Source organism: Aquila chrysaetos, chromosome 3, assembly GCF_900496995.4.
Source record: "Aquila chrysaetos chrysaetos chromosome 3, bAquChr1.4, whole genome shotgun sequence".
Classification (NCBI taxonomy): domain Eukaryota; kingdom Metazoa; phylum Chordata; class Aves; order Accipitriformes; family Accipitridae; genus Aquila; species Aquila chrysaetos.
In genome coordinates, this window is record NC_044006.1 from 20,526,839 (window position 1) to 20,543,918 (window position 17,080).

A 17,080-nucleotide genomic window follows, 5' to 3' on the forward strand; every position below is an offset into this window, starting at 1 on the left:
GAGGCTGTGTGAGCACTGCTCAGCCGTGGCCAAAACACCGGTGGGTTATCAACACCTTTGTAGTCACCGACACGGAGGACACCCGCAGAGCACTGCGGGGGCTACCGGGGGGGAGAAGTGGAGTAACGCCGTCCCTGCCAGAGCCAACACAGAGACGTGCAGACGACAATACTCGACGACAGAGAAAAAGCCGATTAGAAATGTGGTTCACAGAAAAGTGAATTATTGAACGCTCTCTTGTAAAGTATTCATCTTTGGCTTATTGACCCACTTTCCCCCGTGTGAAAAGACATGGGGAAATGATGGATTAGGGAAGAATGTTACAACAGCAGAAGACTTCACTCCCTAGTTTTCCCTCGAACCGTGGAAGACCAAAGCAGTAGTGGCTCCTTCCTCTGAGCAGGGGTTGTCTTGAGAAATCTCCGGTGACAGTAAGGCGCCTCGGGACGAAGGGGTGACCGAGGAGGGGACGAACGCCGACTTTCCACGTACGCTGAAGACACCGCTACGTCATTTAAAAAAGATGGCACGGACACTCCCGCTGCGGTGGGAGCACGCGGCCAGCCTGCCGGTTTCCGAGTGTGCTCTGAGGAGCTGGTTGCCTGCTACCGCCCCCCCACTCTCCGCCGCGCCCCCCTCCCTCCCCGGGACCCCCGGGGGGCGGGGCCGCGATCTCGGTTTCGATTCCCCGCGCGCGCCCTCCCCACTCCCGAGGTGACGCGAGCGCGGGGGGGGGGGGGGCGGGGTGTGGGCGGGGCGCGGGGCGCCCGTGTTTAGGGGCGGCGGCCGGCGCGAGTCCCGGGGGCCGCAGCGCGCGGCGGCGGCGGGCAGGTAGGTGCGCGCGCGCGCGCGCAGCGCCCCCCTCCCCACCCTCCCCGAGTATGTGCGTGGGCGAGCGGGGGCATCGGGGGCATCGGCCGCCCCGTGCCCACCCGCCGGCACGGCAAAGCCACCGCTCCGTGCGGGATTTGGGGGTGCATCCGCCCGCCCTGCGCGGCTCTGCCGACTCTGCACGCAGGCATGCATGCATGCATCGCGCGGTTCTCCATGCACCGCAGCGGGAGGCGTTGCCCCTTGGGGGCGGCTTCCCACCCGGGTCGAGCTGGCGTGAAGTTCCAAGCCGGGAGGTTCCGGCAGTTCGGGAGAAGGGGTCGTGCTTCCCTGAGACGGGGCGCGGGGTTTGGCCTGCGGGGTGGCGGGCGGCGAGGGTGGCTGTGCTGGTTGGGAAGCCTGCCAGGGAATGCGTGGGGGTGGTTGGAGGAGAAAAAGGGAAGAGTGCATTCCTGCTCCTGCCGGGCATCTGGGAGGTTGCGTTGGCCTGGTACGGCTTGCGGGGAGGAGGTGGGGGAGAGGTGGTGATGAATCTGTGCTTGAAAAGAAGAAAGAGGACTCCTCTGGCACAGCCGTGAGCTAAGCATTGTCTCCAGTGGTTTGGGATCCTTTCCCTGAGAGAGAAACTCTTGTACGAGGTCGTGGAGTGCTCACTTAAAAAAACAGACTTTTTCGTTTGAAGAGGAGTTTGGGCACGGTGTGCGCTTCAGGAGGGGAAAAAAGCAAACAGGTCTCTCTCATCAGTCTTTGTATTTTTTTTGCCCAATTTACAGAAAATGAACTTCAGGCTGATACAGTGGGTTTATTGCAAATGGGAAGAGGCTTTGCTTTCCCATGAAAACATACATGAGGGAGTGTTTCCTACCAGTATTTTTACCAACATGCAATTAAACTTGTCAAGCGTTGGCTGTGAACTGCACAAGCTTGAAAACCTTGCTCTTAGCAGAATCTTGATGTTTTGGGTTAGTGTTTTTTTTTTCATTCCAGATGTGATACCATCTTGAGCTAATCTATACAAAGGAAATATTGAGGCTGTTTGTCGCCATTGCTTTCATACGCAGTCAGCTTTGTTTGATGACAGGAACATTGCTAGGCTGAGCAAACAACTGTAGCAGTGTAAACACCTCCCTCTTGGACTGAGTTAGGTCTTACATGGCTGAGCTAGACTAGGGATTTCAAGATTGTTGTTATTTCAGAGGATAAGAAGCAGGGTTAACTTCTTCCACTGTTTCCTGAGGTTTTGGAGTTTTTTTGTTTTGGAAAGCAGTAATGATGCTGTGTAGATAGAATATTGAAAATGTTTTTGCATCAGTTTTTCTCTATGTAAAATGGGAGATGCAAGTCCTTTCTTAGTTTACTGATTATGGAAATCATAAGTATATATATGTATACACAGAGTTTTTCTTGAAAATGCAACTCTACAACTTGCCTTAATCGTATGTTCTCTTAGGTGTAACTTGTTACTGGTAGGTTACAAAGAGGGGAGAATTCATTTGAAACTGAAAGCAAAAAAAGCCTGTTTTGTTTCACTTACCAAAACAGGATATGCTGGGGAACAAGGCCAAACTGTCACCAGTGCAAGCTGTGAAGCAGTGTTCAAGGAAAGCTACTCCACATGTGCTCAGTGTGAGCTCAGCTTGCGAGGAAAGGCAGAAGGATGTTCCGAGATGCCACCTTAAATCCAGGATGATGTGTCGTGGCCTTGTGTCAGGACCTTTGTTGCCAAATTAATCAGCAACTTGTTGAGGTGGTCTTGACTATAAACTGAGAGAGCTGTGATTTTTTTTTTTTTTTTTTTTTTGTCTTTCAGTAGTGTTATTTTTCCTCGTAATTTTTCTAGGGGGCTTCCCAAAATGGGGTGTAATTTCAATGACATGATGTCCTGGTTTTGGCTGGGGTAGAGTTAATTTTCTTCCTAGCAGCTGGTATAGTGTTGTTAGGTTTTGGATTTAGGATGAGAAGAATGTTGATAACACACTAATGTTTTCAGTTGTTGCTAAGTAATGTTTAGACTAAGTCAAGGACTTTTCATCTTCTCACACTGCCCTGCCAGCAGAGGCTGGGGGTGCAGAGGAAGCTGGGAGGGGACACAGGCAGGACCGGTGACCCAGAGCAGCCAACAGGATATTCCATACCATATGATGTCATGCCCAGTAGATAAATTTGGGGGAAAGCTGGCTGGGGGCTGCTGCTTGGGAACTGGCTGGGCATTGGCTGGCGGGTGGTGAGCAATTGCGTTGTGCATCACTTGTTTTGTATGTTCTAATTCTTTTAGCATTATTATTATTATGATTATTATTGTTATTTTCCCTTTGTTTTCTGTCCTATGAAACTGTCTTTATCTCAACCCACGAATTTTATGTTTTTTTTCCAATTCTCTCCCTGCTATCCCACTGGGAGGGGAGAGTGAGCGAACGGTTGTGTGGTGCTTAACTGCCTGCTGGGTTAAAACACGACACATGAAGATACCTTATGGACAGGCTCAGGACATCCCAAGTGGTCTGTAGGAGCCAGTCTGTCAGGTTTCTGTTGCTCTCTTCATGGATGTAAAACTCTGGTTTCACTGGGAGCGCTCATGGTATGAAGCAGATAAAGAACCCGTGTCCTGGGGTGTGTGCACCCATCTCGTTTTGTGGAAAGTGTTGTCTTGTTCTTGGTGATGTGCTTTTGATTTCCATTTCCTTGCTATGGTGCTTCCTGGCCTAGTACCTTTCCTGTGTGCAAGTCAACTACAAATCCCTACTCTAGAGGATTTATTTATAACATTTTAGTAGCGTCCTTGTCTTGAGGTTTTGCTTGGATTACTGCGAGTCAGCAGGGCTGGCCCAGTACTTCTAGCCGGGTTTGGGTCCTGTTTCTGTGGTCTTGTTTGCTGGTGATGCATCTGAAGAGGAACTGAGCTGCTAAGCAGCATCAGCTACGTGAGTTTGGTATGTGGCTAGCTGGAGGCGTCAGGCAGCTAGGCTTAGTTATTAGTAATAATTGCTTTATAACAGTTTGCATAAACAGAAACCAGTGTTCAGTGGTCATCTGCAGAAGGAGGACCTTGGGAGGTCATTCAGGCCAGCCCTGCCCAGGGCAGGGTCCTGGGCCAGAGCTTGAGTTTTCTTGTGTTTGTATTCCACTTGCTCCCTCCCCTTGTTTTACGCTTATGTAGCACACTTCTCTTCCTTTTCTGGTTTGGACATAGTGTTTGGGGTATTAACAGGCCATTGAGATGTCTGTGTTAATCATATCCTTGGGTGCATTTGCCAAATGTTGGTAAGTATGTGTGTCTTGTTTCTGACAATGTCTATACCGTACAATCATCAGTTTACTACAGAGCATGTTTCCAGGGGAAAACTTGGTATGAAGCGAAGAGGAGCCTGGGATGTTCTGTCTCACTCGGTGCACCCGCAGCCATTTAGTATCTCTTGAAAGCACAGCCAGAACTGAGAAGTCTCACAGCTGACTTTCAAAATACAGATGTAGTGCTTGCATGCTAGACCCAGTGCAGGTATGAATCCCGTCTCAAGAGTGAGACGTGCTTTGTGCTGGCAAGATGCACTGATTCAGCGTGGTACTGTACTGGCGGAGCTACAAAAAGGTAGGCTGAATTCCCCTAGTACTAGTTCTGCCTGAACACTTAGGAGAGAAGGGTATCTGGAGGAGCAAAACTCTGAAAGTGGTTGTCCTGGTTTCGGCTGGGATAGAGTTAATTTTCTTCCTAGTAGCTGGTATAGTGTTAGGTTTTGGGTTCAGCATGAGAAGAATGTCGATAACACACTGATGTTTTCAGTTGTTGCTAAGGAATGTTTATGCTAACTCAAGGATTTTACAGTTTCTCATGCCCAGCCAGCAAGAAGGCTGGAGGGGCACAAGAAGTAGGGAGGGGACAGAGCCAGGGCAGCTGACCCAAACTGGCCAAAGGGGTATTCCATACCATGTGATGTCATGCCCCGTATATAAACTGGGTGGAGTTGGCCTCGCGGGGTGGTGCAGATCACTACTGGGGAACTAACTGGGCATCAGTGGGCGAGTGGTGAGCAATTGCATTGTGCATCACTTGTTTTGTATATATTCCAATCCTTTTATTGTTATTATTGTCATTTTATTATTAACATTATTATTTTCTTCCTTTCTGTTCTATTAAACTGTTCTTATCTCAACCCACAAGTTTTACTTTTTTTTCCCCGATTCTCTCCCCCATCCCACTGGTTGGGGGGGGGAGTGAGTGAGCGGCTGCATGGTGCTTAGTTGCTGGCTGGGGTTAAACCACGACAGTGGTGTTTAGGGTTGTTTGTTTTCAGTTATGGAGATTGTGTTCAGGTCTCCAATTCAGACTGAAACAACCTGATAAAGTTTTCTCTCTATCCGTTCACCTAGGAAATTATTTTCTTTGTCCTTTTGGAACTGAACACAGCTAGAGAGATGCATGCTGTCTTCACCTCTGGAGTACTGCGATGCATAGGATACTGGCCAGCTGTAGGGCCCAGAAGCAATAAAGAAACTTCATTTGGTCCAATTTGTGCTAAGTTTAGGGCAACATACACCGATAAGAAGCTATTATCACAACGCTGCTCTCTCTGCTTGCCCTACTCTATTTCAAATTTGCTCTAGAATCTCATTCTTCATTTTGAAAGTGATACTGGCTTTTACTGGGAGCAAAAGGTCTTTTAGCACTTCAAGCTCTGGTACAGATCTGGTAATGTCACTGGGTACAGAAATGGTTTGGGGGGGGGTGGGGGGGCTTTTGTTTGTTTCGTAGGGCAGAGTGAGAATCTATCTAATGATAGGCTATCCCTATCTATCTGAATCTATCTATCCCTAACGATAGGGATGTCTGATGAGAAGCTACCTAAATGATAGGCTTTTCATTTGAGTTGACCAGCTTCTCCAAGGTGACCTGACATATTTTACAAGGGCTGAACACATTCTTCAGGAGATACTGGCTGAACATTCAATTAAAATGTTCAGATAATCTCACAAATACTGCTACAACTTTTTCCAGACTAAACAGATCCATGTGGATGGCCGTGTCTAAATCTCAACTTCTTTCCCCTCTTCTGCATGAGATTTCTTAATGTGTCAGCTTATGGCCTGACCAGTTATAAGCTGTTCATCCTGATTGCAGAACTTGTATTTTTGTCTCTGCTGTTTCTTCAAGACCTCCTCTGAAAGTACAGGTGATTTCAAGATTTTTCATTCACCATTTCAGCATTTGATGGAAAAGCAAAGCTCCTGAAAGAAGCACAGTTTTCTGCTTTTCACTGTCAGGGTTATGCTTATCTGCATTCAAAGGAGGCTGCATTCTGTAAATATGTCTTTGGTAGCTGCTGTTGTTGTCGTCAGGAAAGCAAATAAAACTGGCTAGCAGGCAGAGCCTTGCCTCTTCAAGTTATGGCTGGCTAGAGCCTTCTCATCCTATATTTTTCCTCTTTTCTTGGGCCTGCCCTGAGATTCACATACATCGATACCAGGACATACTGAACATGTTATTCGGAAGACCTATATGCAGTGTTCTTTTGCTGGATGACTGCAGGACTGCCTGGACGGACGGTGCCAGTGGTGGGCATGTGGCTGGAGGGGTCCCTCTGATGTAGCAGCTTGAGGTGACATGGCAATTCCTTCTTGGTGGCACCATGCTCTCTGAGCCAGCGTGCTTTTGTTGGGCAAAAGCTAATGAGAGCCTGGAGGTTTCCTGATGAGAAAACATGCATTATTCAAATGCTGATGAAATGTATTTAGTTGTCACTCAACCACAGTTTAGATATGTTGTTGGACTTTTTCTCTCCCTACCTGGTAATGTCTTCCTGTTAGGTTAAGGGGGAAGAAGGAGAGATTATTTATTTCTCTGCTTAATAGGAATGAGGAATGCACAGCCCTTAGAAGTCAGATTTCCTGGAAATAGGATGCTAATTTTTACCACCATGTTAATTCAGATGCAGAGCTCCCCAGATTGCTATACTTCATTTGTTGCTTGCATTATGGAAAGCTACCGTGCCTCAAGAATAAAAACATTATTCTACCACCAAGTGATGCCATAGGGACGGAACCTTAAAGCTTAACTTTCAGTATCAACAATAATTAAAAGCATGGCTGTGTAGACCTTCCACTCTTTCTCTGTGAATAAGCAGTGTCACACAGTTTCTCTTTTAAATCGTGTAAACCAGATGCAGACAGAACAAAGCAACTGCTTGGGTTCACTCTCAGATTTATAAAGTTTTTAGTATTGCCAACCTCAGATGTTCAGAAAGCGCAAGCTGGCCTCTTGAGACTGATAGCTGGCATAAGGAACACAACATTTTTCAAAAATGACAAATGGGTTTTCTGGGTAGTCTCAGTTTGTGTTTTCAAGCTTATCTGCTGAAGCAAGAGGAGTCAAACTTGTAAACTCCCCAAACTGCCCTGCTTCTGAGGACAGTCTGACTGAAGCCGTTCAGTGGGGCACCGACCATCACAATAATGTAAGAGTTGGCAACATGTGAAGTAAATGGGCGTTTTGCCCACTGGCAGCGGTAGGGGTTGGAGCCGATTGTTTCTGACTTAACTGTATAATCTTTTGTTTTAATTCTTTGAGTAGAAATTAATCTGCTTCATCTTGCTGTCACCGTCGTGCTGGTGGCCTCAGGAACCATTAAAAAAGTGAACAGAGTAGACCATCTTGTCTGGGTTTTTTTGTTTGGTTGGTTTTTTTCTTTGAAGGACAAGGTCTCAACAATGCACTTGGAAGGGTGTCCCAGACCTTAGGGTGTCCCTGTGATATAATGGAGGTTGAAGGTTAGAAAAAGAAAAGCTGAACAGAAGCATAAGTAATTAAAACTAAACTGGGAGCTTGGTGAATTTATGATCTTTACTGAAAAAGCACAACTAGGACTTTGCTTGCTAGGTAAGGCCGGAAAAGATAAGAACTTTTATCCTTGCTTCTGTCCTTGTAGATAATTTAGCTTGAAGTACCATATGGGTAGCATCACTAATGTAAACCTGAGAAGCACTAACAAGCTTTCCTTATGATAAGATTGTACTAACAAGCACTCCTTAGGATAATTGGTTCCAAAATATATGAAGGACCATACTGCACAGAATCCGTCGAGAGGGGTCAAGTAGCGGACAAGTGAGGAAGACTGTGGAAGACCACCAGAGGACTCCTGAAGACCACCACAGAGCCTGAAGGACATTTACATATGCTAATAATTTCCCAGAAAATTAATGAATATGTATAACAATTCTTGGAAATCTAATGAATATGCATATAGAACTTGTATATAAACTATATGACTATACCTAGCGGGTGTGCACAATAGGTGGAGCAATGCCCCGTGTACCCAGCGCTGCAATAAAGAATGCCTGCTTTCTAAAACTCCAAAATTGAGTCTCAGAGAGTTTCTGAAGTGCCGACTTACAGTAACACCTGCACATTTATGTGTTTCATGGACTCCATAGCTTAGGAGAAGTCCCCACTTAATGAGGGGAACCTGTCTTACTCTACTGTGTGTGGCTGGGATGGAGTTAATTTTCTTCATAGTAGTTCATATGGTGCTGTGTTTTAAATTTGTGACCAAAACAACCCTGATAGCTGTTGCTGAGCAGGTTTTGCACAGCGTTGGGGCCTTCTCTGTTTGTCACTCTGCCCCCCCAGTGACTAGATTGCGGGTGCACAAGGGGCTGGGAAGGGACACAACCAGGTGGATGACCCAAACTGACTGAAGGGATGGTCCATGTCATGTAAGATCATGCTCAGCAATAAAAAGGGAGAGGAGGGGGCTTAGGGAGATCAGCTATCCCTAGCTCGCAAACTGGCTGGGCATCAGTCTGTGTGTGGGAGGTGGTGAATGATTGCCTTTGCATCACTTGTTTTGTTTTCTTTCTCTCTTCTTCGACTGCTCTTTTGCTTATTAAACAATTTTTGTCTTGACCCACAAGTTTTCTTGGTTTTACTCATCCTTTCCTCTTTCCCCGTCCCACTGGGGATGGGGGGGAAGCGAGTGCTTAGCTGCTCTCCAGGGTTAACCCACAGCACTCGCTAGGACAACATCTTTCTGTAGTTGTATTCAGATGCAGTTGTGACCTTTACCAGTGCCGGTTAAACCACAGTAATAGACAACATTTTTGTTTAATGCTTGCCATGCTCAGTAGACTTTATACAATAGGTCTTCAGTTAGTCCACTAGTTTTGAGTTAAAATTGTTTATACTTCAGGAAGATGTTAGGCAATAGCAAGACATGCTGTGCTAGTCAGCACAGTGATTCTTCGGATCATTAACTTAGATGTCAGAATTGCATGTCTGTGTATCTCTTGGGTCTGTAAACTTGGGTGTAGTTGCTAAAGCCTGCAGCACACATCCCAGTTATTTAAATGACTGACACTTTGGGTTTTTAGCTGGGAAACTCCAGTGCTGGAGAAGGATGGGAATCTGTGTTCTGCTTGAAATCCTGCCACCTGGAGCAGGGAGGGGATGCTGCCTCCCGATCTGAAACAGGGAGCTCAGTTCCAAAATTTCCCAGCACAGTACACGTTTGGAAGTATTGCTGTATTGTGGGAAAAACAATCCTTTAAACGTCAAGTAAATACCTTTTATTTGTAATTGTACTTTAAGTAGATTCCAGGGAAAAGTAAGGTAAATATAATTCTGGGTAAAAATTTCACCCGAAGTAGAAGCATAGCCTCCTTAAAAATAAGAAAAAGCTTGAAATTCAACTATGATTTAGAAAACCACAGTTTCATGTGTATTCCTACATGAAGAAGCTCCTGTGTAGTTGAACTGCTTTGGTATTATTCTTGGTGCAAATAATTTATCTAACCTTCTGATGCTAAAAAGTTGAAAGCTGAAAGAATTACAAAAATATGAGGTAGAACCATCTTTTAGCACTTGCTTTTTATTCTTTGCACTGTTGCTCTATTTTTTTCCTTTTCTTCACCTCAGTAGTGCTCATACTGTGCAGTGTAAAAAAAAGTCCCACTTACGCTATGAGTACACTTAATTTGCTGTCTGCATAAGCAGTATTTTTAAAATACATGCTGTATGCACATTGCTCAATGAAGTGATGATTTAATTTGCCTAGGGTAAATTCATAATTACTCCTCTCGTGTGACTGGTCCTCGTACCTCCCCAATGTAGATGGGACCTATTTTTCTTCAGTTTAGTTTATAGCCAGGAATTTCATCTGTTCTTGATGCTTCCCTAGAATTAGCAGGTGTTGTTTGGATTGCAGACATCATCACAGAGTGTTTATTTGTTTAATTAAAACATAACATCCAACAGGCCTTTTCCCAGCCAGCCTGAAGCAGTCTGGATCTGAGCTTTGTGGTTGCACCTGGTTCTTCTGCAGTTGCCTCTTCAGAGTTGTGGGCTGCTGCTCTCCTGTCTGCTTAGTGCAGGATGGCCTCTTGCACTTGGATAAATGAGGGAGGCACAGTGCCATCCATAGCAAGTCTCTTCGTACCTCTGTGTTCACAATACAGTGCTGATTCTTGACGTTTCAGGTTTGTCATGAGGAGTACTATAGAGAAAATAGGTCAGTAGTATTTCTTGGTTTGTCCATAGGTTCATATACCTAGTTTGCTTTGTTGGGAAGAGATCTTACAGATTGTGTGTCCTGGTTTCGGCTGGGGTACAGTTAATTTTCTTCCTAGCAGCTGGTACAGTGCTGTGCTTTGGATTTAGGATGAGAAGAATGTTGATAACACACTAATGTTTTCAGTTGTTGCTAAGTAATGTTTAGACTAAGTCAAGGACTTCTCAGCTTTTCGCACTGCCCTGCCAGCAGAGGCTGGGGGTGCAGAGGAAGCTGGGAGGGGACACAGGCAGGACCGGTGACCCAGAGCGGCCAACGGGATATTCCATACCATATGATGTCATGCCCAGTAGATAAATTTGGGGGAAAGCTGGCTGGGGGCTGCTGCTTGGGAACTGGCTGGGCATTGGCTGGCGGGTGGTGAGCAATTGCGTTGTGCATCACTTGTTTTGTATGTTCTAATTCTTTTAGCATTATTATTATTATGATTATTATTGTTATTTTCCCTTTGTTTTCTGTCCTATGAAACTGTCTTTATCTCAACCCACAAATTTTATGTTTTTTTTCCGATTCTCTCCCTGCTATCCCACTGGGAGGGGAGAGTGAGCGAACGGCTGTGTGGTGCTTAGCTGCCTGCCGGGTTAAACCACAACGTTATGTTAGCAGGTGGTGAAGTTACACATTGTTACTGGTTTTGTTCCAGGCCTGCTAATACTTGGATAATAAGTAAATCTGTGCATTCCTTTTTGGTGAATTAATCTTATTTAATAGTACTGAGATTTGTGAGATTCATACAGGTTATTGCAGGTAATGGAAATGGCTTTTAATCATAAATCCATTTATGAAGAATGATTCTACACAAGGCTTTAGCATTGGATTTTTCTCTTGGTCTGTGATTTTGATGTGCTGTTTCTCAACAGACATAGCTGTTTTTCATCTTGTGTTTGTTTCCTTCACCTAGCTGCCTGACCATGTGATTAGTTTTATGTAATTTCATAATTTTAATGGTGACATATTTTTTCAATCAGTTGCAGTTGATGCCTGTTTCAACCTTTGTTTTCTTCAGGTGCTTGCTATATTCATTTTAACAACTGTTTTAAATCTGATTCAAGGTTCTCATGCACTATTAATATACTTACGTTATGGTATTTTCATGAAGTAATCAAATTTCAATGCAGTTTTGTATACATTGGATTACTCAATGTCTAGCCAGAGAGGCTGGACAAAAAAGTTATAAAGATAAATTAAAAGGTAATAAATGAGTTTTGTGTTTAATTGAGATGTATAGCTTCATGTATTTCTTAAGCATATGAAATCTGTTTGTTCTCTTGGATATTTCCTCCCACATCCAGTGTGTGTGCACATATTTAAATAGTTTGAAATCTTAATCTAAAAAATATGGTTTAAGACATGAGGAGAAAAACTGAAAAAATTGCATGGCAGTGGTAGATCTGGTTAGCTGAGGTTGATTAAAAAATAGATGGGAAGTTGAGGCATCAAAGATGAGGCTGTCACCTGACTTATATTTTACTGTTCCAACTGCAGCAAACAAAACAGATGTGTTCTGTTGTCCTCCTTTTCAAATATGCAAAAACTAAGGTGAAAATTTAAGTGGATTTTAGGGAAAGAAGTGTCTCATAAATCAGTGCTTTTGTTTGATTATTTTTTTTTTCTCTTAATTAGCATGGATGCCATGGAATATGCCCAGCTTATGCGACAAGCTGGAAACCAGGATTTTAAAAATGGAAATTACTCTTTGGCCATCAGAAAGTATGATCAAGCTCTACATATGCTCGGTTGTTTAATGCAGTGGGTCCCGTAAGTATTCTTGAATGACCAGATGTAAATCGTAAGACAAGTTTGAAATTTGTACAGTACTACAGTTAGCTCAGAACTGTATTTCTTGCCCTGACACCTGATTTTCTTTTATCTTTTGTCACACTCTTCAGTGTACCAGTTTTATAAATAAAGAGGAATTGCTCTTCCTGACATATATGTGGGAGATTAGTTAGTGACTGTAATCTGAATATTTTTATATAAGCATCCATTATAAACTAGTGTAATTAAAGCTCAAATTAATTTTCCATAAATTGTGTTGGTTTCTGTTAAAAAGACTTCTGTTTCTTAGCTGACATGCTGTGGATTAATCTTGCTGTAATTCTGCCATGTACTGGTCATGTCTATGGCCTGTTGTAACATGGGTCTTCTGATTATCTTTAAAATGATTCATGCAAGTTACTTTGTTATTGTTCTTTGGTCTTTCTTGGTATTCTCAGATTTGTTAAAAAATAATTTTTCAGCAGAAGAGTTCTTTGGGTATTTCTTTCCAAATGTTAAGTGCTTGTTTTTATCAGTTAACATCATTTGCTAATGTTATTAATGATTAAATAGTTGAGTATTATGTTAACTATTAAATATTCATTACTACCGTGTATTAACACTGCTGTTAACCTAATTTAACACCAGCCATTCATTTCTTTTGACTATTAGCCATTTAGACTAAGTAGTCAAATAAGTCTGGAGCACGTGCAGGGTGGAGGACCGAACAAGGACAGAGCCTCTACCTCCAGCGCCTGCCCATTGCAAGCAGTGGGATTTTGTTATACTACAGGGACCTGCTCCCGAGCGTCTCCTTTCCCCTTGCCATAGGTTGCCTTGTCAGGATTTGCTTGCATGCAAGAGTGTGCTCTGAACACAGTCAGTGTAATTTGAACAACTTTCTTGAGTGTAAATTAGTAGATAGGAATAAGATGAAGGATGCCACTCTGTGGCATGTGCTGTTTGTTTGAGTGCAGGAAAGACAGACTTTCCAGGCTCCCCAGTATGCCGTGGGCTGTAGTCCTGTAATTTGTGTGCAGCTTTTTCCAGAAACTCTTGGATCCAGCAGATGTTTTATATACCTTAGTACATTCTGTTCTCTAAAATACATTATTTCTTAGCTGGTGTAAGTGTGGATAATTCTGTTGACTTCATCAACTGGTGATACAGTAAAATGCGTTTAGGTTGTTTTTTGGTGACCAAAATATGTTTAGCATTCTTTCCATCTAGCAGCTTCCATTCATGTGTCTCTCTTCTCCCGTTCTTGGCCACTGGTTTTCACTGAGCCATATCTAGGTGTGTCGAGATGGTCTAAACTCTTTCTAAATCCTCATACTGCTTTATTCCTGTGGGTTGGCTTTCTGCTTCAGAGGAGACCAGGATATCACTAAGGGTATCACTATGGTATCATTTAGGATGTCACTAAGAGATTTTATAGCTTACGTTCAAATGATCTTTATTTTTTACAACTCCATTTTTACCTCTAATTTTGTTAGGTAAATCTTTAGCTTAGCACAAGCACTACGTAGCAACAACTAAAACATCTGTGTGTTATCAACATTATTCTCACACTAAATCCAAAGCACAGCACTGTACCAGCTGCTAGGAAGAAAATTACCTCTATCCCAGCTGAAACCAGGACATAGACTTTTTTCTTTTTTTCTTGTTGCTAACTGTAAAGTACAATGCCTTCTTCTTCAAGCAAATAAACAGTTATGCTAAAAACATATTTTTAGGTGTTCCAGGGACATAGCTGTGTTACACTGCAACAAATCAACTGCCTTGTACAGTCTTGGTAAATGGAGAGAAGCAGTGTTTTCGGCCTACCAGAGCTTACACTGGGATCGGGAGTATGTTAAGGTATTCAGATGTTTAAGCTGGCAGTTTTTGCATGCCTTATTTTTTAAAACAATTGTGAATATCTGCTTTTTATTGTGTTTTGATTTTGAGGTGTGATAAGCAAATATAGCATAAAATTCCGGAACTGGTGTCTGACTCTGTGCATGAGCATCAAAATTACTACTGTAATAGTACTTTTAATAAAACGAAGCAGCTCTCTTGTACCAGGAGATGCTGGTTCTTTCTGGGTCCCAACAAGAGAGGCACCAATGCTTTGAAGAAAGATAACTATTTTATTAATATCCCAGACAAGGCGATAGCAAGGAATAAAATCTTACGTGCCCTTGTGATGCTGGAGACCTGGGAATAATGCAGCACCGGCCAGGTCTCCGGTCAGTCAATGGCACACTGCACAGATCCTGTCTGTGGTGAGGTTCACCAGCTTTGTGTTCACTTGTAGTCTTGCAGAGCCTGGCTCATGGTACAGATTCATCAGTCACGGACAGCAGTCAGGTGTGGGATGGGGACTTAGCTTTGAAGGCTCCCTTGGGCAGTGTGCCCTAATATTCTTTAAATGTTAATAAGCCTGCAGTTCCTGGGAAAAGCGTGTGGTGATCAAGGTCATATTGTATTTCCAGTGGACAGAACAATACACTACACATTAAGTACACATTGACTCAAAGACTCATCTGTTAGGAATAAGTAGTGGTTGTACAGTATTTATGATATGGAGGCATACACTTGGATTGACTTTTATGTACAATAAATAGTCTTCTGGACTAACCACTACAGATTCCCAGAGACTTTAGTAGAAGGTATTTGATTTAGATATGGTAAAATTGCATGCAGATACCAATTTAACTTGCGCTGTATTGCAGCATGCCAGTTATCTGGTTTGAACAAATTGATTCCACTGTGACTCTGAGCCAGTACAACCTAGTTCAGTGGTGAATATGAACATGTTCAGGTGCCACTGGCTGAAGAATACGTGCATTGTGGTAAATATTGCAAAATGCAGTGGCATGGGGACGTAAATATATATTCTGGACCCTGTGCCAAAAAAACCCCATCCTTTCCAGAGGAAGTTGCTAACAGTATGTCTTTCATCCCGTAGTTATTTTCCAAGTTTTGTTTTCCAGGATTTATCACTCTTAGTATCTGTGATGACATCAGTAGCATATTGTGAATTTCAAGGGATGTTTACTGCACTTTTTTTGGATTTGTGTGTAAGAAGCTGTAAAAATAGCACTACATTTCATTTTTATAGCATAATTAGAGAATTTAGGAAAAAATGGTAACATTTTGCTTTGTAATAAAGATCTCTGAATATTTTCTCAACAATGGTCTTTTTTTGTTCTCCTTTTTTTCTCAGGCTTATTACAGAGCTGGCCACTCCTTAATCATGTTATCAGACTCTTATGAGGCAATTTCTATGTTTCATAAAGGTTTGATTCTCCTAAATGCTTCTGCAGATCGAACTCAAGTTGCTGATTTTGTAGCAGGAATCTTCATGAGTGTCAACGGTAAACTCAGATTAAGAGCTTATTTTTTCTAAGAGCCTTTCAGTAGCAATGACAACACAAGTCCTTGGTAGGATGTCCTTCATGAGATCGTTCATTTGGTCCTTGGTGCCTCAGGTCTGTTTGAGGATCATGAATATGTTGAGTGGCATAATCAGAAGGATGTGGTGAACTTGGTCCAGTTTGTATACAGCAGATGCCAACAATCCCAAAACACTGTGCAGGGGAGTGTGTTGTCTCACAGGAGCACATCAATTGTGGAACAGTTAGAGAAGGTCGAAATTCAGAGTCAGGGAGACAAGGTTGGAGATTGGGAGCCCAAACACTAAGGCTTTAGTGGTTTTTGTCCAGACCACTCAGCTTTTCTTTTAGCTCCGTAGATGTGAAAATAATTAGAAGACACTCAGCTTAAACTTGAGTTTACAGTGCAGTATGTTCCAGCATGGGGGGACTTTCCCCTAGCTAGTAATGGGCAGCAGTGAAAAGAGAGAATTTGACTTTTCTGTGGTATGGTGTGGGGTTTTTTGAGCAATGTCCACCCTATGTCTCCCTGCTGTCTCCTCAGTCTTTCCTCTTCTACTTGCTTTTTCATCCAGTTCACAGGCTTTGTCTGATGGGGCCTGCAGGCATGCCAGGAGATTTTGGGTTGTGTCCCTGCTGCATTTAATTGAGCTTGTAGCCCCGTGTTAAGGATGATGATTAGCTTTAGTAGTGTCCATAGCTGGGTTCACCCACAAGTGGAAAAACAGTCACAAGGTTCACAGTGTCTTGGGGCTTAGAGGTGTTTCTGGAGGGCAGGGATTAATTTTTTTTTCCCTTGTTTAATAAAAACTGGCTACTGATAACAAGGTGCCTTATCACTTGGGTGGCCAGGGATATTTAAACGCACATTTGGCGTTTTCCTGGGTATTAATCAGTGCTAAAATTGTCACTGTGCAATGAAGTAATTTAGTTGGAGACCCCAACTTTAAAAGTGCTGTGTATACTAAATAGTTCTCGTGTATACTAAATAGTTTTCTCAATTGCTTATTCTTGCAGATGAACGAGTCTTTCCACCGACTTTTCCCCCTGCATATGATTATGTTTTCAGTGCAAGGTTTGATGCACTGATTTGGCAAGCGGTGATAGAAAGGTTGGCCCAGAAAGGGAAGTGGCGGGTAAGTCTGTCACTGCATTACCTACTGCTGTGCAGTAGGCACTCATGTCTTACCTCTTCAGGGTAAGCTCGCATTATGTTGTAAAATCCAAAACAGTGAATATTTATCGTTCCCTGCTTCAAATGTCTTGATTTTTAAGACTTGAAAAATACTTTAGTGATAAATAATTTCGGAAATTCAGTTCTTGAAGGGATACGATGAACTTGAAATCCTGCTTGTCTCTTGCTGTTGTCTCTGTTATAATTACGGTGCCATCTAGAGTCGTTATTCTTAAAGAAATCAGAGGGGAAAAAAATATCTTTATTTGTGGTCCCTTTTACTTTTCCTTCTGTATGACAAGCTGGATTTTTGAAGCTGTCTGTGAAAGACCCACAAATAAAGGAGCATCTCAGTGGAAGTACATGGTTGGTAAACAAAACCA

General features: G+C 43.1%; 1 protein-coding gene across 2 annotated transcripts in view; it reads left to right on the plus strand.

The window, feature by feature from the left end:
• Positions 1-786: 786 nt before the first annotated feature.
• The window catches only part of TRANK1 (tetratricopeptide repeat and ankyrin repeat containing 1), a 57,519-nt gene continuing 41,225 nt past the window's right edge, over positions 787-17,080 (plus strand). The window contains exons 1-5 of one of the 2 annotated variants that reach the window (XM_030008482.2): positions 787-835; positions 12,009-12,143; positions 13,880-14,003; positions 15,355-15,505; positions 16,541-16,659. In XM_030008482.2, the coding sequence (XP_029864342.1) occupies positions 12,010-12,143; positions 13,880-14,003; positions 15,355-15,505; positions 16,541-16,659 (528 nt within the window). In that variant the 5' untranslated portion in view covers positions 787-835; position 12,009. The remainder of the gene's footprint in view (positions 836-12,008; positions 12,144-13,879; positions 14,004-15,354; positions 15,506-16,540; positions 16,660-17,080) is intronic. The other variant, XM_030008481.1, reaches the window with a different exon arrangement.